The sequence below is a fragment of the Desmodus rotundus genome, chromosome 4 (assembly GCF_022682495.2).
Source record: "Desmodus rotundus isolate HL8 chromosome 4, HLdesRot8A.1, whole genome shotgun sequence".
NCBI classification, from domain to species: Eukaryota; Metazoa; Chordata; class Mammalia; order Chiroptera; family Phyllostomidae; genus Desmodus; species Desmodus rotundus.
Genome location: NC_071390.1, coordinates 76,883,638 through 76,910,193, shown reverse-complemented (window position 1 = coordinate 76,910,193; position 26,556 = coordinate 76,883,638). Strand labels below are relative to the sequence as shown.

At 39.1% G+C, this 26,556-nt stretch overlaps 1 protein-coding gene and 1 pseudogene across 17 annotated transcripts in view; one reads left to right on the top strand and one right to left on the bottom strand.

Annotated features, from left to right (window-relative positions):
• Positions 1-26,556, top strand: part of PARD3 (par-3 family cell polarity regulator) — a 715,988-nt gene that overhangs the window by 249,172 nt on the left and 440,260 nt on the right. For all 17 annotated transcript variants that reach the window (XM_053922257.2, XM_053922260.2, XM_053922267.2 and 14 more), the window contains exon 3: positions 10,682-10,862. In XM_053922257.2, coding sequence (XP_053778232.1) covers positions 10,682-10,862 — 181 coding nt within the window. The remainder of the gene's footprint in view (positions 1-10,681; positions 10,863-26,556) is intronic.
• On the bottom strand, positions 881-2,391 carry LOC128780656 (large ribosomal subunit protein eL33 pseudogene; annotated as a pseudogene).

The following is a 26,556-nucleotide window of genomic DNA, read 5'->3' as shown; positions in this document are numbered from 1 at the left end:
TATAATGCATTCGTAACCTCATGGATGGGTACAAATGGAACACTGCACTTCGTGATGGGGAAGGAAGGGAGCGGGATTTACCTTGTATCTGACAAGTGGGTTGGCTAGTGAATGGGTGTAACAATTACATGTTTTCATTGTGGTTTGCAGTTGACACACTCAAGGCTATTAGTTGAACATAACTCTTAAATTTGGAATCTAATCAGTCTGAAGGCTGAATGATTACAGAGTGTTTCACCCCGAGGGACGGCAGAATTAAATCCCAGCTCTAAACTGTAAGCATCGGGCTGGGGACTGTCATAAGTGAATATATTTCACTGTGATTTCCATAAGAAGCATAATACCTTTATTAGGGATCTGTGACCCAGTATTATCTTTTTTAAAGGATGCTATGAACTCTTGTGGGACAGGTGACCTTTGACTAGAAACAGGTAGGAACTTATGATGGTGATGTGATAGTCTCCTGGGTTGTTCAGGGGGCATTTTTTACCCTCTCCTACGTGGTATGCTGTTTGTAATGGCACGGGTAAAGATCTGTTGCTCCCCCAGATAACCAAGCTAGTGCCTGTTAGTTTTCCTCTGGTATATGTGCCACAGGTTATCTAGTGTGCTTTCTGGGAGATAAGTGAAAATGAATTTTCTTTTAAAAACGGGATGGGTTAAGGGGAATTCAGGAACCTAAATACTTGATGTACTGTACCAGGTATTTGAAAAAACATCCCGAAGTAAAAGGGCAGAAAAATGTAAAGGTATTGATATATGTGATCCTAATGATAGCAATTCAGAGAGCGACTGAAGTACAGGAAAAGCCATTTTGCAATAGTGAAAGTTTAGGATTATATGGTATGCAACAGCCTCACATCAATCATAAAATAATCGTGTCTTTTTAAAAAAAAGATTTTATTTATTTATTTTTAGAGGGGAAGGGAGAGAGGAACATCAATGTGTGGTTGCCTCTCCTGTTCCCCGCACTGGCGACCTAGCTGGCACCCAGGCATGTGCCTTGCCGGGGAATTGAAGCCCTGGTGACCCTTCAGGTAGTGGGCCAGCACTCAATCCACTGAGCCACACCAGCCAGGGCGATATAGTCGTGTCTTTAATACTTGATTTTTACTTTTAATTTTTCAGGACTTTATTGCACTGTGCTATAGTTCTCACATTTACTGTATTGTCTTTCTGTTAAATTTCTTCTTCTTTTTTTTACTCTTTAAAATAGATTTTGTTTACTTATTTGAGAGGGGATGGAGGGAGAAAAAGAAGATGAGAATCATTGACATGTGAGAGAAACATTCACTCGTTGGCTCTCCTTTGCATCTTGACAAGGGACTGAACCTGCAATTCAACCAAGTCCCCCAACCTGGAATCCTTCGCTTTGCCAGAGCACCCCCCCACCCCTCCAACGAGCTGCACATTCAGGGTTGTTATTTATTTATCAATAACTTTAAATCCACAAGGGGTACAGCATCACACAGATTCTGTGTCCAAAGGCCTAGCAGGAAGGTTGCTTTGGAATTTAGCGCGAGCCATGCCACTGTTTCCAGGAGCTCGAGTTACCTTTCCCCAGGTGACTCTGGTTTGGTTGGTTTGCCACCAGGAGTCACTGCGCTGTTCTTTGCTTTGTACACATAAGCACATCTCTTGCCTAGACAGAATTCAATTTCATCTTGAGCATAAATACCTTCACTTTTAAGAAGAACTGTGTGCTCCCTGTGGTTCTGGAGACCCTGTTTATAGCCAGCAAAAATGGCCCTGGACCACAGCCTTCCAGACATATTTGTTCCTGGCAGGCTCCAAAAGCTTCATGATGGCGAAAAAGTGAATTTATTCTTTATAGGCAGCTCTGTCCATGGCACCTCCCTGCCATTTCTCAGAGGTGTGTGTTACATCATGCCGTCATTATTTGGGGGTTCAAAAGCAGCAGCATCGTAGTATCGTGTTAGCAAGAATATTGACAGTATGGCAAACACAGTGAGTTCCCTGCCAGAACCACAGTCAGGTGCTCTGTGTCTTTTGTGTTTCTCGCTGATTTTGTTCTGATGTTGTAGATCAAATGATTCAGTGAAACCTGCAGGAGAGGGTCTTAAAGGTATCTTCAAGTTTATTGTGGTTTTTAGTATTTTTTCCACGTGCATTGGAGCTTCTTCAGGGCCCCAAATGTGAAGGCTTTCTAGAGTTATGTCTTTATTTCAGAGTCAAATAATTCCTTTATTATGTTGAGTATGTAAAAGACATTCATGCGGCCCATAATAATAGCCTTCCTCTAGATATGTTTAGCCTGTCCATGAAGAAATTAGCTGAAACAGACAGAAAGATTGCTCATAGGTGATGTCAGCAAAGTGGCTTCTGAGGTGCGTGAGTCTCAGCCTAGAGGTCTTGAGATCTCACGCAGTTACTTAAGTTCCCTGCCATTTTCTTGTATAAAGACAGAATCTGTAAGATCTTTTGATTCTTTCAAGAAGCTCTTCTGATATCACTAGCATTGAATTGTTTGTATTTGTCTTGGTTACCCTCAAATATGTTCAGGAAATTTTAGATAGTGATATCAAAATTATGTGACTTTGGAAAGGGAGGTTATTGCCTTTGGTAAATCAAGAATGTACAGAATTCTATTCAAAGATGTGTGGATGGTCACAGTCTGCAGCTTCACAGCGGGCTGTGCTGTCGTTATGTTAGATGTTCCAGGGTTAGGAGCATTGGGAGAAAGCACCCTATTTTTCAGACTATAAGACAAGCACCCCTATGCTAAGTGAAATAAGCCAGGCGGTGAGGGACAAATACCATATGATCTTACCTTTAACTGGAACATAATCAACAAAAGAAAAAAGCAAACAAAATACAACCAGAGACATTGAGGTTGGGAACAGTCTAGCAGTGGCCAGGGGGGAGTGGGGTGGGGACAGTAGGAAGAGGGGATTGCAGGAACTATTATAAAGGACACATGGACAAAATCGGGGGGGATGGTGGGGGAGGGAGGTGGGTTCAGCTGGGGTGGGGGGGAGGGAAGGGGAGAAAAGGCATACAACTGTAATTGAATAACAATAAAAATTAAAAAAGAAAAAAAAAGACACGCACCCCAAATTTGGGAGGAAAATAGTCTTATAGTGTGAATGTAGCCTACCTGGCTTGCTGGGTGAGGGTGGGGCGGTGGTGGAGTGGGTTCACAGGGCAGGAGCAGGGTCACCATTGCAGGAAGCTGGCGGCGGCAGGAGTGGGGCGATGCTGTGGGCCCTGGGCCTGGAGGAGGGGCTGTCCCTGTGGTATGAAGCAAGGGAGGCAGGAGCAGAGTCCCTGCTGTGGCATACTATAGTGCTAGGGAGGAGGGTACAGGCGGTGCAGGCACGTTAGGAGAAGAAAGCCTGTGGCGCCCGTATATGCCTCCATCACATGACTGGTGTGTCCCCCCCATTCACATTAACATAGGCAAATTCCACTTCAGGGTCACCTGTCGATGTGGCCCTGCAGCTGTTGCTAAACTACAACTCCCATCATGCTTGGTTGGACAGGTTGGGATGATGGGAGCTGTAATGTGGCAACAGCTGCAGAGCCACACAGGTTGTGCAACACTGCTGTCCCCATACAAGAGTGTTGCACAACCTGTGGCCCTCCAGCCGCAGATCCCCCCATAACGGTGTCAGCAGCAGATCCCCCCATAACAGTGCATCACCCACTGATGTTCTCAGCTACAGTGCCCCCATAACTATGAAGGACACAGTGCTGATAGTTCTGTCATTACTGTATTTGTTGTAGAAAGATACGATAGTGTACCGTAGTCTCCTACTGAATGTACCGTAATTGTGGAAAGATGTTAAAGCAGAAAAGGATTTCTGCTTTAAAGGGTGTTATTAAATATTTTACCACATTTTTTGCTTCAAAATTTTTTTTCCTATTTTTCTTCTCTAAAACCTAGTTGTGTCTTATGGTCCGTTGCGTCTTATAGTCTGAAAAATATGGTAGATTTGATTTGATTTCCAGTCTCAGGCTCATTCTCTACTTATTTATAGTTCAGCTCTGGTTAAATTTAATGTGAGTCTCAGTTTTCTAGAACATGAAATATAAAAGGTGCTCTGATTTTCTCTGAGTAGTTGGAAGGATGTAGTCCATCTTTGAAAAAACTTCATTTTGTGGTTGTTGGGATGTTGACTTTTTCTAGCAAGGCTTCTTTCCTTTTCCTGTTTCTCCCCCTCATTATTGGTATGCAGAAGAGTTTTGTGTCAGTCTTCAGTTACTATTGAAACAAATGCTCAAATTTATAAAAGTATATAGTTACCAAACAACCCAATGTAAGTTAATACTAGCTTATATTCAATGTGCACTCGTGTTCTAAAAGTTGGTATATCTTATCTCTATATGTGTCACAAGTAGGCAAGGAGGGTAGGCACTAGTTTTCTATTGCTGATGTAAGAAATTAAGGGATTAAAACATCACAAATTATTACCTTACAGTTCTGTATGGTGTAAGTCTAGCAAGAGCCTCACCAGTATAAAATCAAGGCGTGAGCAAACTGTTTCTTTCTGGAGGTCCCAGCGGAGAATCCATTGCCTTTTCTTCTGGAGAGGCCCTGATGTTCGTGGCTCATGGGTTCCTTTCTTCATTTTCAAAGTCATCAGTGTTGTATCTCCCTAACCATTGTCACACCTCTCTCGGACACAGAGGTTCTCCACTTTCCCATTCATATGATTAGATGGGCTCAGCAGATAATCTCCCCTTTTAAGGTTCTTAACTTGAATCGCATCTTCAAGTCCCTTTGGTCATGAAAGGATACCCACAGGTTCTTGGGATTTAGGCATGGACAGTGATGGGCATCATTCTGCCTGCCACAGCCACAGTACTCTTTGTTGAGATCAATAAAGTAAGGTTTAGAGATGGTAGGAGGCCACTGAAATTATCAATAGCCATCCAAGAAGTAAGATCAGAGCTGTTTTTGAATGTAGGTCTTTTTGATTGTTAATTCTGTGCTCTTAGCCACTTCGCTACATGCAGTTGTGGGCCTTCAACTCATCGGTTTACCCATTGAGAGGGTTCTTTGATCCAAGTGGTTTGTAAGTGTTTGAGTGTGATGTTTATAAAACAGGTTTTCTGTTGGAGGGTCCTGATGTTTCAGAGAGTTAAAATGGCTCGTCCTGAGGTAGGTGGGAAATGTGTGGTCAGGTTTGGAGTTTATACACAGATTGTCGTGGGTGTTATCCTAAACTCAGCCTGTCTTTCCTCATGGAGACTTGCTGAGATGAAAGGATCACAAGAGAGTAGTAAGTAGTACTTATTGGAAGTAAAAATGAACTTTCAAAAATGTTCTACTTCATGGACAACAGTGAAGAATCCATCTGTTAAAATATGGATTTGAGTCAGGTTTCATGAATTTAAAAGTAGACATTTTCTTTGTCTTTCTGAAGGGTATGATAGAGGTTAATATGTGATGTTTATGTGAAGGTCTCATTTTCTGTTCTGTGTTACTATATGTATGCTCGTAGAGAAGATTCTCTAAAATTATAGCCTTCCCAGTTTAATACAAAATTACTTCATATCTGCGACTGGCACTTAAATTTTGGTTTAAAAGAAAGCTTGTAGAGTTGTGTGTTATTGGTGTATTGCAAATCACCAACTGTGATTCAATTCTGCCACTGCAATTCAAACAGCATTAATTGCTGACACAGTCCAGATTTCATAATGCTCATATTTTCTAAAAATATTGGAGATAATTATTGAAACTTATAGAAGTTCTTCCATCATGTATGGCATTAAGAGTTGTTCTTTGCAATTTGCAATCTTTATTTTCAGGTTACAGAAAGGACTTGATTCTTAAGAGCACGCATCATTGTGAAAAAGTTAATACCAAATTTTAATTTTATTTGATTCCATTTAAGCACCAAAATATCAAAACTTAGTACCTTCAAAATGCATTTGAGGCACACACTCTGTGAGAGTCTGATGACATTAAAATCAAGTATAGAAATCTGAAGTCCCAGTGATGAGCCTGCAATGAATATTGTTAGGCTTATCAGGGTACCAAGGTACCTTGACTTTTAGTTTTATTTCCCAAATTGAAAATTACTAGAGGGATGAGCAGACTAGTGCTGATGTCAAGCTATGGCCCATGGGCCAAACATAGTTATGCTTATTTATTTACACATTACTTATGGCTGTTTTCATGTTATAGTGGTGGAGTAGACTTGTTGTCGGCAACGGTATGGATTGCACACCTTCATAAATATGTACTACCTGGCTCTTTTCAGAAAACGTTTACTGACCCCCGATGTGGTGGAACATATCTGTGACTAATACAGGGAAATGCTCGCCAATCAGTGGTTACATACCCAGGCTGATTTTATTACTGCATATGGGAACTTCTGTGTATATGTATAAATACCTTTCCATTTTTTATAACTGCTGAAGAGTTCTTTTCCTACTTACGTTGCCTATTATAATGTTAAATGGCCCAACTATTCACCCTGTTTTGATTTCTTCCTACCACTTAGCTTCCTTACAGGTTGTTTAATCAGCTCATTCCATCCAACACCACAGCAGGGCTCTGTGCTTCCTGTTTGTCTGCATGTCTTTATATGGCCTTGGGATGGCTTCCTTTTTTGCCTTATGAATTGATTGACAATACATCGATGGAAATGGCAGTTGTTCAAAATGACAAAAGTGTATGAAATGAGGGTTGTAATTGTAAATACTTACCATTCTGTAATTTTATCTTGTTGTCCTTTATAATTGATAGGAACAGTGGCATTGAAAAAGCTTGAATTGGAGGCAGAAAGCATGGCTGGTTTAGGGTACCTTCATGGTTCTTCTTTTCTTGGAATGCTAAGCTTAGTTTTCCAGGCATAGGATTGTAGGGTGAATCACCAAGGTGGTATTGTTCCTTCAAACTTTATTACTTTTTTATTACTCTTTGATATTTTAGAGAAGTTCTGCCACTGTTTAATTATAAGAAGAAATTGATTAAATTTTAATTTTTGTGGTACTTTTTTAATGCTACATTATGAAATTAAAAAAATTTTAATTTTGAAATAATTTTATACTTGAGAAAAGCTGCAAAAATAATACAGACTGTTTCCATATATCCATCATCTATGCCTTCACACCACAGAACCATAGTACAGTATTCTGTGTTCTACAATAGTTCTGTGACAGTTCTTTCTGTCTTTAGCTGTACAGTAAAACAGTGAAAAATCTTCCCTATCACCTTCAGTTGGTTGTATTTGTTATTTGTAACATAGTTAGATTTATTTGTGTTCCATTTTAGATTCTCTTGCCCCCTGGTGAATTTCAATTATTTTTTTGTTTTAGGTACTTGGATTATTGCTATGGTTGTAAGAGTGAGTTATAGAAAAATATTCAGAAAAGTGTCACTGTTCCATTATCTCCATTATCAATCCCATTCTCTCTCTCTTTCAACCCTGTTTTTCTAACTCCTTGAAGGCAACCAGTTTCATTAGTTTTTTTATCTTTTGCATATTTCTTTTGCACAAATGAGCAGATACATGTGTAGGTTTTATTATCCCTTTTTTTGAAGATTACCTTTTGGTATATGTACTATATATCATATATAAATGTGCATTATATGCACACAAATACAGTTTTGTTTTCCATATATCATTTTCAAAAAGATTTAAATCAACTCCATGTCCTTCAGCATTCTGTGATATAAAACCATTCTATTATTTTCATCCATTGAATTTTGAATATGATTCACAACTTAGAAATGAAAAGGTGGCTTTGTGTCTGGTAGAACTAAAACTGAGAAACCAACCTAACCAAACTTAGATTCTCAGTATTAAATCAGTACACTCAAGATGGAAAGAAACATGGCCATGGAGAGAAGCCCAGCCATATATGTCTGCGTGAGGATTCAGAGACTATTTCTTTTGCGCCACAATCCATGTCTGATTTGGCTTTGCCATTGCCTCTAAGAAACTGACATTCGGTTAAGATGGAGCATGTGTACACATGGCTTGCCTCCTCAAACAACCACATCAAAATTACAGCTAAACTATAGAACAACTATCTCTCAGAACCACCAGAAATCAAGTTGAATGTAAGTGACAACTACGGAATTAAAGAACCACATCCTCCTAGACTGGTAGGGTGGGAGGGAGATGTGGAACGGGCTGGTCCCACACCCTCATGTGGTGGATAAAAATTTGGGAGGGATATCTCAGGAATGAGGAGTCCTAGCTCCATAGTAGGTCCCCCAGCCCAGGGTTTCAGTACTAGGAAGATAAGTCCCCATAACTTCTGTCAGCAAAACCCAGCTGGGATTGATCAGTGTAAGAAACTTCTGGAGTCTCAAGCAGTTCCTCTTAAAGAACCCACAATGGACCTACTCAGACTCACTCCCTTTGAGCTCCAGCACTGGGGTAGCAGCTTAAAAGACACCAGTGGCATACAGATAGGAACTGGAGTGTCTGGCATCAAGGCAAGGACTGGAGGACAGCTTTTTCCCAGACAGAAAGGTGGGCAGAGGCCATTAACCCTTTGTTGAACCCTTTCCTCATAGAGCCACAGAGCCAGCAGGCAGGTAGCATAACTGAGACTCCATTAACCTAGCTAACACTATTTGCCCTGCCCTGATGTCCCAGCTATTTTACCAGCCTACCCAAGCTGTTAACAGTGACTTTTCCATATGAATGGCTCATGCTTCACAACTTCCTAAATCCTCTGAAACAAGCAACAGCTGGCCTCAGTAAACTCCCAGCTCCTGTACCTCTTGCTAAGTGGCCCCATGCCCAGCAGCCAGCCTAGATTCGCAGCTTGGATTTGCCCGGGAATGTCCACTCCCAGCACAAGTAGCAGCCATCTCAGATTGCCTTATAGCTCATGCAACATGACCCTGGGAAAAACACAGATGAAGACTGACCATGGCCTGCACCACCTGGGAAAACCCAGAGCCTGCACACCCAGTGGACAGCTACAGACCACGTTGGAACACCACCACCCTGCCCCTGCACAGTTGATCCTTCACAGAGGGTGGAGGGTGGTAGTCAGTGGTCACAACCAGTCTTTGCAACAGACTGACCTGTGTAAATCCCTCCCATTGACCTACCAACAGCAAGTAAGGCTCAACTACAAGAGGAGGGTGTACACAGCCTACACGGAGGGCACACCTTGAGTACCAAGCTTGGGTGATAGGAGAGGCTGTGCCACTGGACCCTACAGGACACCTACTATATTAGGCCACACTACCAAGACAAGGAATCATAGCAGTTCTACTCAATACATAGAAACAAACACGGGGAGGCTGCCAAAATGAGCAGACAAAGAACATAGCCCAGATGAAAGAACAGACCTAAACTCCAGAGAAAGAACTAAATAAAATGGAGATAAGCAATCTATCAGATGCAGAGTTCAAAACACTGATTGTAAGGATGGTCAAGGAACTAGTGAGGACTTCAACAACATAGAAAAGATCCAGTCAGAAACGAAGGATACACTAATTGAAAAAAAAGAACAATTTACGTGGAAACAACAGTAGAATAGATGAAGCTGACAATCACATCAATGATTTGGAACATAAGGAACCAAAAAACAACCAATCAGAACAATAAGAAGAAAAAAGAATCCAAAAAAATTGAGAGGATAAATAGCTTCTGGGACAACGTCGGGCATTCCAATATTTGCTTCATAGGGGTGCCAGAAAGAAAAGAGAAAGAGCAAGAAATTGGAAATCTAGTTGAAAAAATAATGAAAGAAAACTTCCCTAATTTGGTGAAGGAAATAGACATGCCCAGGAAGCACAGAGAGTCCCAAACAAATTGGACCCAAAGAGGCCCACTCAAATATATGTCATAATTAAAATGCCAAAGGTTAAAGATAAAGAGAGAATCTTAAAAGCAGCAAGAGAAAAGCAGTTAGTTACCTACAGGGGAGGTCCCATAAGACTGTTAGCTGATTTCTGAAAAGAAACTTTGTAGGCTGGAAGGGATTGGCAAGAAATATTCAAAGTCATGAAAAGCAGGGACATATAGCCAAGATTGCTGTACCCTGCAAAGCTGTCATTTAGGGTGGAAGGGCACATAAAATGCTTCCCAGACAAGAAAAAACTAAAGGAGTTCATCATCACCAAATGATTATTATATGAAATGTTGCAGGGACTTATTTAAGAAAAAGAAGAAATCAAAACTATGAACAATAAAATGGTAATACATAATGTCAATAACTGAATCTAAAAAACTAAGCAAACAAGAGGAACAGAGACAGAATCATGGATACAGAGAATGTTTTCATGGTTGCCAGATGGGAGGGGATTTTGGGGGAATGGGTGAAGAGGTGAGGGTATTAAGTAGTCCAAATAGGTAGTTACAGAATAGCCATGGGGATGTAAAGTACATTCTAGGAAATGGAGAAGCCAAAAGAACTTATACACATGACCCATGAACAATGAGCAATGGTGTTGGGATTGGCTGAGGGAGTGGGAGGTGTTGGTTGGAGGGGGACAAAGGGAAAAAAACTGGGATAACTGTGATAGCATAATCAATAAAATATCATTAAAATGAAAAAGTAAAACAGTATTTACAGAAAGACCATTTCTTTAAGGTTTGCTTTCTAAAACATAACATTCCTGAGTGCATAAATATCAATACTGTTTCTCTTTTGATGTAAGTCAAGTGTGGTATAGAGTTTAAGAGTAGTAATTTTAAATGCCTTTGTGTATAATTGCAAATTTACCTTTTTTTCCTAGCTGGTAGCAGTGTTTGATGAGCAAGACCCACATCACGGAGGTGATGGCACCAGTGCCAGCTCCACAGGCACCCAGAGTCCAGAGATATTTGGCAGTGAGCTTGGCACCAACAATGTTTCAGCCTTTCAGCCTTATCAAGCAACAAGTGAAATTGAGGTCACCCCTTCAGTCCTTCGTGCAAGTAAGTGAAAGTTCTTTCTTCAGTTCACATTTCATCTTAATTTACAGGGACACCAACTTTTAATATCCAGCCATACTTCTGTGAATGCAATTCATTATCTGTTTTTATCAAAAATTGATTAAGATTAGAACCTAGGCTAATGTCTTTTGCAAAAGAGGCAAGATTCTTTACATTTTAATTGATTGGACTTACTTTACACTGATAGACTTTAAATTGCTCACTAACGGTAAATAAGGGTAAGAATTTTTCTTTTCCATATATTTCATCTGAATATAGAAATAATCAAAGGGCTTTACATTAAAATAAAACATAGCATCTTTGATTGCCAATCAGCATGGTTACAGCCATTAATTAAACTTTATCTGGAGAGCAGAAGATATCTCAGAGCCATCGTTATCTTTAGGGATTTGGAAGAGATGCTGTGAGATACCATTTCAAGGAAAGAAAATGCGTAGGGACTACTCAAGTTCCAGTATACTTCCTTGAAAATTTCTGTGAGCCATTCTTAGAAGATTTACTCAGAAAAGTAAGGAAGTTTGCTGGAAATCAAATTTGGTTTTTGTAATTGTATGATCTTATAACTGAGCTGTTGTTAAGAGTAAGAATGTTCATTTCAAGAAATTCTTTTTGAAGTGGATAATTTAGTCTTCTGCTGTTTTAGTGATACTCTTAGGTAGATCTTCATATATAGATAGATAATAATATAATGTATCTATAATATATAAAGGTAATATATAGAATATAGGTAGATAATATTTGGAATACATAGTTTCTCCTATAACGCATCTTTATTTCTGTTTTTTGCATTGGTAGCATCTATAGCATTTTGCTAGTTTACTTCCACATGTGCAGGAACTGTTTCTTCTTGCACTGTCCCTCGAAGGTATATGTGAGGAGGAGAGGAAAGAACATCAGTTTAGGTAGCAGTTACCAAATGAGATGATGCATTAGAAGCCACAGAAGTGTGCCATGTAGAGACAAAAAGCATTGAGAAAGCACACTTGCTTGATGGGACGTATAAGGAATGCCCTATAAGATCATATATGGACACAAGCCAGTGGTCACCACTTCCTAAAATTGCTTGCTATCATCAGGACAAGAAAAAATTATGAGTGAGAGCTAGGTGCAGTGAAGCTTGGCGTGGGATCAGACATTAGAGATGTTTTAGTTGAACATTTCCTAATATCCAGGAGATTTACATTTGTTTGTGCACATGTACAAATAAATATATTTTAAAGTAACTTTGATAAAATACCTTTTGATTACTATGCGATATGCTATTTAGAAATGTTACATTGTACTTTCAGCAGTGTCTTTTTTTTTAATTGTTGTTTTGTTATAGATGTTCCAGTTTTCCCCAGTTGCTCTCCCCTGCCCCACCCCACCCCACTCCCACAGTCATTCCCCACCCTGTTGTCTATTACCAGGAGTCCTTTACCCGTGTTCCTTGACTAGTCCCTTCCCTGTTTTTCCCTGTTATCCCCCTCCCCCCTCCCCTCTGGTCCCTGTGAGTCTGTTTTTTGTTTCCATGCCTCTGGTTCTATCTTGCTCGTTTCTTTGTTTTGTTCCTTGTGTTCCTCTTATAGGTGAGATCATATGGTGTTTGTCTTTTACCACCTGGCTTATTTCACTTAGCATAATACTCTCCAGTTCCATCTACACTGTCCTGAAGGTAGGAATTCCTTCTTTCTTTCTGCTGCATAGTATTCCATTGTGTAAGCGCACCACAGTTTTTTGATTCACTCATTTACTGATGGGCACTTAGGCTGTTTCCAGCACTTGGCTATTGTGAATTGTGCTGCTATGAACATTGGGGTGCATAGGTTCTTTTGGATTGGTGTTTCAGGATTTGTAGGGTATAATCACAGCAATGGAATTGTTGGCTCAAAAGGCAGTTGCATTTTTCATTTTTTGAGGAAATTCCATTCTGTTATCCACAGTGGCCACGCCAGTCTGCATTCTCACCAACAGTGCCTCAGGGTGCCCTTTTCCGTACATCCTCACCAGCACTTGTTGTTTGTTGATTTGTTTATGATGGCTGTTCTGACTGGTGTGAAGTGGTATCTCATTGTGGTTTTAATTTGCATCTCTCTGATCACTAGTGATGTTGACCATCCTTTCATATGCCTATGGGCCCTCTGTATGTCCTCCTTGGAGAAGTGTCTGTTCAGGTCCTATGCCCATTTTTTAATTGCGTGGTTTGTTTTCCTGGTGTGGAGTTGTGTGAGTTCTTTATGTATTTTGGAGATAAAACCCTTGTCCGAGGTATCATTGGCAAATATGTTTTCCCGTATGATTGGTTCCTTTTTATTTTGCTGATGATTTCTTTAGCCATGCAGAATGTTTTTAATTTGATGTAGTCCCATTTTTTTATTCTTTCCCTTATTTCCCTTGCCCTAGAGGATATATTGGTGAAAATATTGATGGGTGGGACATCTGAAATTTTCCTGCCTATGCGTTCCCCTAGGGCTTTTATGGTGTCACAGCTTATGTTTCAGTCTTTTATCTGTTTGGTGTTTATTCTGGTGTATCGTATAAGTGGATGGTCTAATTTAATTTTTTTGCATGTACCAGTCAGATCTCCCAGCACCATTTGTTGAAGAGGCTATTTTTGCTCCATTTTGTGCTTCTGACCCCTTTGTTGAATATTAACTGACCATATTGAAATTGGTTTATTTCTGGGCTGTCTATTCTTTTCCACTGATTCATGTGTCTGTTCTTATGCCAGTACCAGACTGTTTTGATTACAGTGGCCTTGTAATATAGTTTTATATGAGGTGTTGTCATCTCTCCTCCTTTGTTCTTAAGATTGCTGAGGCAATTGGGTCATTCTTGGTTGCATATAAATTTTGAAATATTTATTCTAAATCTGTGAAGTATGTAATTTTTATTTTAATACAAGTTGCATTGAATTTTTATCTTGCTTTGGGTAGTATGGACATTTTCATGATGTCAGTTTTTCCAGTCCGTGAACATGGTGTGTGCTTCCATTTATTTGTATCTTCCTTAATTTCTTTTTTCAGTATTCTGTAGTTTTCCAAGTACAGGTCTTTTACCTCCTTGGTTAAGTTTATTCCTAGGTACTTTATTTTGTTTGTTGGTGTAGTGAATGGGAATGTTTTCCTAATTTGTGTTTCTTAATATTTCATTGTTGGTGTACAAAAATGCCATTAATTTCTGAATATTGACTTTGTATCCCACTATTTTGCCAAGTTCACTTATTAAGTCATAGTTTTTTGGTGGAGTATATAGGGTTGTCTATGTACACTATTATGTCAGTTTCAAATAATGACAGTTTTACTTCTTCCTTTCCAGTTTGGATGCTTTTTATTTATTTATTTTTCTTATCTGATTGCTATGGCTAAGACTTCAATACTATATTGAACAAAAGTGGTGAAATTGGACACCCTTGTCTTGTCCCTGATCTTAAGGGGAAAGCTTTCAGTTTTTGCCTGTTCAGCATGATGTCGGCTATAGGTCTCTCATATGTGGCCTTTAGTATGTTGTGGTATGCCTTCCTGTACTGTACTTTGCTGAGTGTTTTTATCATATGGGTACTGTACTTTTATCAAATGCTTTTCAACATCTATTGATAAGATCATGTGATTTTTAAGTTTCATTTTGTTAATGTGGTATATTGCATTTATTGATTTGCGAATATTATATGAACCTTGCATTCCTGGGATGATTCCCATTTGATCATGGTGTGTTATCTTTTTAATGTATTGCTGTACCCGGTTTGCCAATATTTTGTTGAGGATTTTAGCATCTATGTTCATCCACAACATTGGCCTGTAGTTTTCTTTCTTTGTTATGTTTTTACCTGGTTTTGGAATTAGGGTAATACTGGCCTCATAAAAAGAGTTTTGGAGTCTTTCCTCTTCTTGCATGTTTTGGAATGGTTGGGACGGGATAGGAGTTAACTCTTCCCTGAATGTTTGGTAAAATTCACCTGTGAAGCTGTCTGGTTCAGGGCTTTTTTGTGCCAGGAGTTTTAAAATTACTGCTTCAATTTCACCAGTTGTTACTGGGTTCTTCAGGCCTTCTGCTTCTTTTTGATTCAGTTTTGGAAGATTGTATGTTTCTAGAAATGTATCCATTTCACTCAGGTTGTCAAATTTGGCATATAGTTGGCATATAGTTGTTCATAGTAATTCCTTAAACATTCCTCTGTATTTCTGCGGCATTTTTGTTTCTGATTTTATTTATTTGGGTCCTCTTTCTCTTTTTTTCTTGATGAGTCTGGTTAATTGCTTGTCTATTTTTTTTTTTTTTATCTTTCCAAAGAAGTGGCTCCTGGATTTATTGATCCTTTGGATTGTTTTTGTAGCCTCTATGTTATTTAATTCTCCTCTGATATTGATTATTTCTTTCCTTCTCCTTGCTCTGGGCTTTGTTTGTTGTTGTTCCTCTAGTTCTTGTAGATGTTGGGTTAGTTTGTTCATGTGAAATTTTTGTATCTTTTTTAGATAGGCCTGTATTGCTATGAACTTCCCTCTCAGGACTGGCTTTGCTGTGTCCCATATGTTTTCAGCTGTTGTGTGTTTGTTTTCATTTGTTTATAGAAACTGTTTGATTTCTTCCTTGATTTATTGTTAACCCATTCCTTATTTAATAGCATGTTATTCTGTCTCTATGAATTTGAATATTTTTGAGTTTTTTCCTTGAGGTTGGTTTCTCGTTTCAGTCCATTTTGATCCGAGAAAATGGTTGATAGGATTTCAGTTTTCTTGAATTTGTTGAGGTTTGTTTTGTGACCTGTCATATGGTCTGTCTTTGACAGTGTTGTATGTGCATTTGAAAAGAATGTATACTTTGTTTCTTTGGGGTGAAAATTCCTACATATATTAAGTCCCTTCAGTCTAGAGTGTTGTTCAATGCCACAATATCCTTGTTGATTGTTTGCTTGGAAAAATCTATCCAGTGTTGACAATGGGGTCTTAAAATCTTACAGGATGAATGTGTTGCTGTTGATATCGTTCTTGAAGTTCTCCAAGAATTTCGTTACATGTTTGGGTGCTACACAGTGAGACACCACTTCACACGGGTCAGAATGGCCATCATTAACAAATCAACAAACAACAAGTGCTCCCAAGGGTGTGCAGGAAAGGTAACCTTAGTGCAGTGTTGGTGAGAATGCAGACTGTTGCAGACACTGTGGAAAACAGTATGGAATTTCCTCAAAAAATCTGTGAATGAATTCATTTACTCCCTTTCCTCCATAAGAAATTGATAGAAAAGTACACAATTTTTTTTCTCTGTAGAGTGGATATTAAGTTTTGGTAATAAGATAAAGCCTAGGATCTTGTCTCTAATTTTTCCTTGAGGTTTCTTATAGTAGATACAAAGTTAGTTAAATGCGTAGCTTTCAACTGGGACTGTTATTTTTCCCGAGGGACATTTGCTGATGCTTGCAGGTGTTTTTGGTTGTCCCAGCTGATGAAGTTGAGGGATGCTGTTATCAGCTGATTGAGGCCATGGATGTTGTTAAAATATCCTGCAAGGCACAGGTCGTCTCCTCCATATGCAAGAAATGTCCCGCTCAAAGTGTAGTAGGGTGGGGTGGAGAACCCTGAATTGTCATTGTCTTTAAAGTCAAAATAGCATTTACCTAAGAGCAGCTAATGTCCTGAATAATACCCTTAAACCTGAAGGGCTGGTAACAACTTAGCTCATAGTAGGCAGCCAGTAGACCATAACTACAAAACAGAGGGAATTATGGGTTACCTTTTCTCCACACCCTTGCGAGCACTTGTTGTTTGTTGATTTGTTAATGTTGTACAAAAATAGTAGTATAAATGTAAATTAATAGAACAAAAAAGAAATTTTCTTAAATATAAAAGATTTTTAAAAATTGAGAAACTAAATAAAGTATACCACATGATGAAAGACCACTTATATAAAAGCTTATGTTGAAGAAATAAAACAGGCTACCTATTTTAACATTAACCTATTTTACATAAAAAGTAGGTACCTGTGGGGAAAGAAAGGCATAGGATGGAGGAAGTGGGGTAGAAGCTAGACTTATAATTCCTTCTTTTGTACATTTCATATTGGAACCATATGATAGTTTTCATAATTACAAGATCATTACATTTTCATTTTAAAAATAAAATTCCTAATACTTAATAATTACATAAATCTTAATTATTGAAATAAAAATATGACACAGCTAATGTAAATTAATAGCTCAGTTCAGTTGATGGCTCCGTCATCCAAGAGTACCTTTCAAGGAAGCGTAAAACATCCTAATTCATACAACCAAGAAGAGATGGAACAAAGAACTGCCAACCAAACTCTTTGTTGGTGGTGGTGTTGGTGTTGTTGGTACTGTCAGATGGAGTATATGAAATGAGGAATTAGAATAATGTTCTAATTATGTTACTTTTGTGACTGTTGAGGACCCAGGAACCTTAGTATAGAAAAAAAGAGACGAAATATAAGTTAGAGGAAAATAAATGAAAGTATTATAAGCCTCAATTTGAATAGGACATATCTTAGTGAGTCCTCGTATATTTTATTTCACACACTAACACACACACCACAAATAAGTAAGGAAGAAGGAAGGAAAAACCCTGCATGTGTTCAGTGAGAATATCTAGAACCAACTGAGCATCTCATGTCTAGACTGAGCTCTGGAAATAGCATTTTTCGTTAAAAGGGGTCAGAACTCCTTGGAAAATGTTTGAATTCAGGTCTAGGCACGGAATGTATGAGATAGATGGTCCTGGATTATCTGTTGTACTAGACAGTAGGGAAGCTGTGAGTGGTGACTAGAGTTTACATACAGGCCCCTGTGCTCAACTCGAGGCTCGCACTGGCCCATGACGGACAACTGGAACATCAATGAAGATAGTAAGGGCAGTAAGTTCATACATTCATAATGATAATAAATTTAATAATTACATTTGATAATAAATAACATAATGATAAATAACAAGTCGTGAACCAACTTGTTATTGGAAAACGGATAAAATCAGTATCTATCCTGTATTTCCTTTATCAATGCTATTAATGGGCAATCAAATAGTAGATGAAAGTTTCTTTTTACAGAAGAATTCCAGCTAATAAGTGAAAAAGTAATGGTAGATTTAGAATATCACTCTTTTGCAACCCCTCTTGAAATAGTGGACCGAGGCCTTGATAGTCAACGACTGCTAATGTAAAATGTAATATTACATTAGTAAATGTAATATTAGTCCACCATGCATTGTGCCCCTGCTGATGGAGGAGTACAGCACTTCTTAGAAAGTGGTCTTGACAGAAGACATAAAGATCTCATGAGACATCCAGACCCAACCACCAATGTATAGGGAGGGAATACAGAGCTCTGGGAAGCACATTGTCACAGTGGGGATGCAGTCGGCCACATCAAGACCGTGGAAGTTGGAGAATACAAATGACTCAGGTTCTTGAGTAGATCAATTGCAAGGTGGGGAAAACAGACAGAAAGGGAACTTACAGATTAATAGATACTTAGGAGATAGAACATCCAGTGATAATGTGTGGATCTTGTTTAAATACCCACTTAAATAAAACTTTAAACAATGACATTTATATGCTGATCGGTAAGTTGTACGCTGACTGGGTATTTGCAATTAAGGAATTATTTCTTCTGGTGTGATAATGTTATTGAAGTTATTTTCTAAAGAGTATTATATTTCAGTAATATGTAATGAAATGTGTGTGGTAGAAATCATATGTTTGGCATTTGCTTCAAATAAAGGCTGTGGAAGTGGTGAATGGGTAGTTTAATGGTTTCAGGGGGAGTTAGTACATTATTCTGTCTACTTTATGTTTTTAAAATTATTCTTAATAAAATGTTTTTTTAAGGAAACACATGCATATAAATCTCTTTAACAGTTTGAAAGTTTACTTACTTTTTCCTCTTGGAATTTTTTTCCTTTTCATATAACTCATTATTTTAATCTAATATGTTTTTAAGTTTGAGTATCTTTTATTGGCCATCTTTTTATATTTGTATGAAACAGAGAAAATACATTAAAATTTTTAACTCTCTAAATTTTCTGTAAATGTAAATGTACTGTATGATCATTGTTAGTTTATAAATAACGAAAATAGCATAAGTATATACCGTACAACATTTTTTGCTTATTAATGTGAACGTAAATTAATACCATTCAAAGGAAAACAAGCTATTTATTCAGAGTTTTCCATAGCAAGGGGACCAGCCACTTGCATTTGGCAGAGGCTCCGAGGCAGGCAGAGGAGTGGGAAAGCTTTTTAGTCAGTAAAGGGGGAGGCTTCAGTTATGCCCTGATTGGAAGCTGTTGGCGTGGAGTAGTTGTAAGCGGGCTGCCTAGAAGGTGGAGTATCCTATGTGATTGGATAAGGGTGCGTATTTCACTTTTTCTGGTTTTTCCTAATTTAGAAGAAGGGTCAGAAATTAGGGAATCTGTCGGTTATAAATCAGGTCCTGGCTATTTTCAGCTGATTGTTACAGAGTTATTGTTTGGCTTTCTGAACTGGTTGCTACAGATAATAGTCTAACTTCCTGAACTGGTTACTCTAGGTGGCAGGCTGGCTTCCTGGGCTGGTTTCTCCAGATTGCGGGTCTAATTTCTGTTATTTACGTAGGTTGAGCATTGTCTAGTTATGTGAGGTCTGTTGAGAAAGTTTCCAGCATGTAATATGAAAGATAGAGGCATTTACTCTAAAGAAGTTAGAATAAATGAAAGTTAGAGTAAATGTCTTTTAGACATTATCTAAAAGAAGATACGAGAAACATTGTATGTAGGACACTGACACCTCAGTCCCCTCAAAGTAGGCACCTTGGGACCTCACACAGTTCTCCCAGTCGCCATCAGCTGCCCTGTCGTATTTTCTTGAATCTCATCGACAATCTGAAATCTCTTCCCTTTCAAAGGTGATTGTAGTTTTGGGAAAAGCCGGAAGTCACAGGGCACCAAATCTGGACTCTCGGGGGCTGAGTCACCTGGGTGATTTGATGCTTTTCCAGAAGCTCTGCATGAAGAATGATGCATGATGCATGAGCAGGTACATTGTTGTGATGAAGCTGCCGATCACCAGGTGCCCACAGCTGTGGCCCTCTGAATCATCCAAATAGTTTACATGGAGGAATATTCCAGCTTAGTGGAAAATCTGGTGCAGGGTTGCCCTACTCGCTCAGTCATTTTGAATACAAAGGCCACACAGTGCACATGCTCACTCGAGGGCATCTACTCCCGCTGACTAGTACAGTGCGGTCACCATTATTCATGCATGCGCATTGCAGTCCACTCTCCTTGGCTGTCAGGTCACGTCAAGTGTGACACAAACTATTCTTGTTATATTAACAATGGCTGGACTTTTTCTTTATAAGTTATAAAAAATATTTTTATTTTAAATATTTCTCTTTAAGATGACCTTTCTCCCCTAAGTATCCCTACCTAGTAAAATATCTTAAATATTTCTAGGATAAGAAGTTGTTATCTGAGAAATTTTGTTTATAGTAATAAGTAAAAGGAAGGAGTCGGGGTTTTGTTATAGCAATACTGGACATTTCTTCTAACTCCCACCAAGGGGGATGTGAAGCATCAATTAGTGATCTTTCATCAAAAATTATTTTTATTCCTGTATCAGAGAACATACAACTAACTGGCTTGTCTTCCTTGCCTTGTGTTGTAAGGAATGAACTGGAAACTAGCTGAGTGGCAAAAGGATTTGTTTTCTGCATCTGCGACATCAAGGCCACTGTATTGAAGGCCAGGGCTTTCCCTTCTGCTTTTAAAAGAAATTAAAACATTTGGGCCTCTTAGAGCACTGTGGGCCCTGGCTGCGGGCCACCTCTCCGTCATGGAGAAATGGAGAGGTGGAGCCAGCATTTTACCTGATCCCTTTGTTTTTAGGCCAGTAAATCCAGTTTAGGGAAAGATGCTTGTGGAAGGTGAAGGTTTTGACATCAGATCCCTAAACTTCCATGCCTACCTAAATGTTCTTATTTTTCAACTAGACTTTTTATAATTTGGGAGTAGGAGTGTGTTTGACTTTATGCTTTTTAATATGAGTTTACTATGTAGCCGCTCTTTCTAGGATGGTAGTATAGAGTATTCGTGGTTCAGAAAAAGTGCTAGTGATGTCACATCAACCGAACACCTGGGCAAGATTAGTAATCTTTCAGAGTCTGAATTCTTTAATCTCTAAGCACCCACCTCATAATGGTTGTGAATAGTGAAGGAGGTGTGTAGGCTCTGATACATTGCCTGATGCGTGGTAAGCACTAGATTAACAGAAAGTTGGAGAATGGTGATGAAGATAATGCCTCTTGAGTGCAGACTCTCTTCTTACTGATACTTGAAAGAGCTGAGAAGTTACAGAACCCAAATAACTAGGACATGTGTTCTTGCACTGGACATACTGCTGGGGCATAGTCAAATGAAGCCATTTTTCTCTAATGATACAATTCTGTGATTATACGTTTAACTGTCTCCATTTTCAGTGTTCACAAATCCAGACTTAGAGAAACCTGATGTGCTCAGTGTACACATTTCCTGTGTAAATCATTGAGTCCAAGTCTATTGATTTTTTTTCACTCAGTTTTTTTTCTTTTTAATTCTCAAGGTCTTTTTACAGAGGTCAGACATTTTGGGGTAACCTTGCCTTGGAACAGTGGCCAGGTTCCTTTCATCCCCAGAATTCTGATTATTTAATGTTTCCTCTGGAAGATCCAGACTGCAGACTCAAGATTCCTTTGGAAGTGGCATATGCCCTTAGGGGTGGTGAAATTTCTGGAAATAGTAATGCTATAAAAATTTTGAGGAATGAAGTATCTGATTTATTGTGTTTTGACTATTTAGCTATCTTAAAGTTCCTGTTAATTTTTACCAATTATGGGCAAAATTTTCCTTAAATGGTGCTATTTAACTAATGGTAAGATTTACTAGCTTTCTAACTTTTAGAACTTAAAGAGGTATCAATAATTGTTATAGAGGGTTGTGTTACAAAGTGAGCACCCTTTCCCTTTCTTTATCTCTCTATTATTTTTCTTAACCAACAATGTGCAGATTGATTTTGTCTTGATAGGATATCCAAGATCTTTGGTTTTGAGATCTATCCTCTTAACATTAACTGGTATTATAATAATATTTTCTGGATTTGATTTAAATATATATTGAAAATAGAAATAGTATTCCTATTGTATTTCCTTTTAACTTGTGAAGTGGAGCATGGCATACAAATGGTATTCTCAGTGTTTCAAATAATTACCTTCTTACTGTGCAAGTTCTTTTCAGCATATAAAACTCATCCAGTTTTGTTGTAGATGCAATCTGATTATTACATGTTGACAAGGTCATATATCTATTAATTGGATTGGAGATGGGATACAAAATTGCTGTAATTATTGTAATTTTCTAGCTAATTGCAGGGTTGGTGGTGAATATTTTACTTCTGCAAAATGAAAAACAGTGTTCCATCAGAGGTTGTTTTATGGGGGTTCAGACATTTTGTTTTATATCTTTGGTGCTTTTTTGCCCACAAAGTGGCTCTTTTGTAATTTTTATTTTGTGAGTTATGTGTATCAGTCTGCCTCTGAATGTCAGAGTGCTCACTGTGAGGGCCCAGTGGAAGCAGGCAAAGGCAGAGAGCAGAGTGGTACTCTCAGCTGCCTCTTTGTTCTGGTTTCCACCTTGCCTCTATTGTTTGTTTATAAACTGGAGGACTTTCCTTTCAGACCTGTGATAAAGGTTGGATGGGTCAGATCCAACTGGCAGAGTAATCCTCTTCTCTGCTCTCTCGTCACTTGTGCCCTACTTAGAAATACTCCCTGAAATGAACATTTTAAAATTAAATTCAGATTGTATTCTTCTTTTGAATTATAAATTGAGTGAATTACTGGTTAGCCCACTTAGTGTTGTAATATGGGACTTACTTTGCATACTTTGTTATATTTTTTGCTTTATTTAAGCTTTCAAAGCAGGAAGATGAATTGACGCTTTAAAAATAATGGTATGTACACAGGTGAGTGTGTTTGAGGATTGCAGAGGGTGGGAACTGTGCTCCTGGGGGAGGGTTGGAAGCTCACTGCAGAAGATGGTAGAAGCAGACTGATGTTTATTCCCTGCTGAAATATAAACTGGAGGCGCAGGTGAAAACTGCCAAACCTAATGAGCAATTTGGCAGATGAGACAGGCAGTCAGGAGACAGCAGTCAGCAGCAGGCACACTGTCTACGAACTGAGTGTTTGTTCCAGAGGATCACATGTAAATACTATCCATAAAATCTTCTATGCATTGATATTTGGTATCACAAAGAAACATTTTATCCTTCAGTTTTCCAATTAAATAACCAGCAATCAATGTATGGTGACTTTGGTTGTAAAATTATTTTTAAACCTGCCTTTTCACATGTTTCATCCATAAAAAAGTAAACAAAACATATTTTCCCTATATTAGAATACATGTAATATTAGATTTTAAAACACACTAATAAAACATAAGCAATCACTTGCTTCATTGGCCTGAAACATTCATCTGTGGTCTTCAGGTTGGAACACTCTGACGTGACGTTGTAGTCTTTTTCAGTGTGCTGTGTCATTTATGTCTGCGTCTCTTTCCCCAAGCACATGAAAGTTTAGACATGGACATGGCTGCTCCTCACTGAGGCGTTTAGTGTACTGTATTGCATACGAGACATTTGGAAAAGCTTTTCATATCTTTGTAGATACAGCAGTCCCTTAGGAAACGCCCAGGTCCACCTCCTTTATTTTTACCGCTGGGAACTTGAGGCTGAATGCAGCAAACCAGCAGTCTGTGCTTAAGGCATAACAACAGCTCATGTCTTCGTTGTCAAGACAAGGGGAGTTATTGCCAAAAATCTGTGAATACTTACTGTATGTCAGGATCCTCGTTTGGTTTCTTTGTGGCATTTCCAGACACTTGACGTAGGGTCAAAGCAGTTCCTGTGTGGCATCAGTATTTCCGAGTTATGCTTCAGTGGAATAAGCATTTGCCCCTTACATTATTTAATTACATCTTTGTGAAGCACTTAATTTTTAAAAACCTTCACACATAATGTATTTAGTATTTTACACTTAATAATGGTGACTGTCAGTCCATTGGGTGGAAGAGTATTTCTTTTTTTCATTATCTGCCCCATGTAATCAGATGGGCTCGGGACTGTGGTTAGGTGGTCCTGGGACAGTGTATTCATCTGGAGTGGCTTGCTTATAGGGGATTCCTCGTGTCACCTGTGCAGAATCTCCCCACCCTTGACATGGGCACTTTGGGGTGGGACGAGTTACAGGCTCCACTGTAAGTTGCCTTTGAAATTAAGCCCAAACCATGTGGAACTGGACTCCTGGTACACAGAGCTCTCTGTATCATTCAAAACTTGCCGAACCCTTTGGAAGGGCAGCTTTACAGATTCATCCCTCTCTGACCCCAAAGATGTCCCCATGGCCAGTCACTTTTCTCTTCCTAACTTTTTTTTGTTTTTGGCTGTTAGGTTGCACTTGACCCTGAGATGTTGCCTTGAACTCTTGCTTTTGTAGGGGATTATACTTTACTTGTCCAATTATAGTCTCTTATCAAATGCAGAAGGAGTTGCTTGAAAATTTTTAATGGTAATGTAGCTATGACTATATTACTAAACGTACAATTTAAACCAAAGCCAGAAAGCCCATTTCCAAATTATGACGTAGAGAAAGTAGTTGTATGAAAATGTTTCAGTAGACAAGATTAGATTGTAAACAGATTTCTTTTTCATTTTCATCTTCCATTCTAACCTGGTATTTAAGTTCTTTTTTCTATTAGTGCGTGTCACAGAGAGACACATATTGTGGATGATTTTGTCAGCATGAGAGCCTAGCAGAGAAAAATCTTCTCTTCTTGCTGCACTTGTTACACATCTCCTGTTAACTTCCTGAGACTGTGTTTGCGTATTTATTTTTTCATTGGTTTCAGTGTCGGAAATGGCTTTGCATTCCCAGTTTTGTGTGTTCCTGCTTGGCTCTAGGACCCAGCTGGAAATGAGCTTCATACCTCAGAATCATTGTGTCAGTCCCAAATGGGGAAGGACCTACAATGGGCGTGTCCAACCTTTTGGCATCTCTGGGCCATGCTGGAAGAAGAAGAGTTGTCTTGGGCCATACATTAAATACTTTGTGACACATAATCACAAAAGCATCCCATAATGCTTTAAGTAAATTTATGATTGTGTGTTGGGCTGCATTCACAGCCATTGTGGGCTGTGTGTGGCCTGTGGGCTGTGGATCGGCTACCCTTGACCCTAGAGGAAGCAACAGAAAAGGCACAAGGGGCTTGGTAAATGTGACTCTGATTCATCCCCTTCTGACTTTTCCCTGTCACTGACAATTAGTAATCTTCATGAGGCCACATTTTAAACAAAAATATCAAGTCTAAATCAGTATATGCATTATGCCCCTTTTAGTTTCTAAATTTATTTGTATTGACTTAAAATGTATTAATTATCGCTTACCAGTTTACTGCCTACATATTAGCAAATAGTTCTCCTTAATAAAGAATCTGGTGCACCCAGGCTGGGTTGCTTAATTGGTTGGAGCGTTGCCCAGTGCATCAGAAGGCTGCGGATTTGATTCTTGGTCAGGACACATACCTAGGTTGCAGGTCTGGTCCCTGGCTGGGGCTGATATGGGAGGCAACCAGCCGCCGTTTCCCTCTCACATCAGTGTTTCTCTGTGTCTCTCCCTCTTCAAAACCGATAACCATATTCTCAGGTAAGGAGTAAAAACAAGGACTCTGGGCGCTGGGCGCTGAAGTGTGTTCCCACACAGTGTGCCTCGTGAGTGTGTAAGTGCACGTTAGGGTGCGCGCGCTTGAGGAACACATTTGAAAAAGGAGTTGGTAGTGCCTTTTCACAGGCACTTAATAATTTTTTTAATTAAAAATTTTATTTGTTAAAATTATAGTGGACAATAACAGGGGAGTGGAAACCGGAGGGAGGTGGGGAGGGCTGGGGGTTGGGCTGGGGTGGGGGGAAAAGGCAGAAACTGTACTTGAACAACAAGAAAATAAAATAATAAATAAAAAACTTTATTTGTTGATTTGAGAGACAGGCATCGATTTGTTGTTTCACTTTTTGATGCATTCACTAGTTGCTTTAACCAACCATGGCATATTAGAACAGTGCCCTAAGCAACTGAGTTACCTGGCCAGGGACAAATATATCATTTTTATGGAGCTCTTTCTATGACTTAAATTTGATGCTACCTTTAAATACTTTCTTCATATTGGCATTTGGCAGCACTTAAGTGAATCTAGAATTTTCATAACTCCAGGAAACAGAGAATGTTTCCATAACCCCTCCTACTATTTCTCTCTCTTGGTCTCATACATCCAAGGCATTGACCATTCTTCAGTACTGTCACACACTGCACCTGCAGGATGGCGTGCCTTTCTATCTGCATTCATTACAAGTTTTCAACGTCCCAGAAGTTGTTGAAAGTTTTCATCATCCTTTGTGGATCTCAGTGAGCTGAAATCCAGGGGCTGGCAGGGCTGTGTTCCTTCTGGAGGCTCCAGGGGAACATCCTTTTGCTCTTGTCCAGCCTTTGGAGGCTGCCTGTGTTCCTGGCTTGTGGCCCAGGCCAACAGGGGTACATCTCTGAGACCCTTCTGTAGTCCATGCCTTCCCTTCCCGTCCTTTCCCTTCCCCTTCCCCCTTTCCCAGTTCTCTGTTCCCCTCGCCCCCCCCG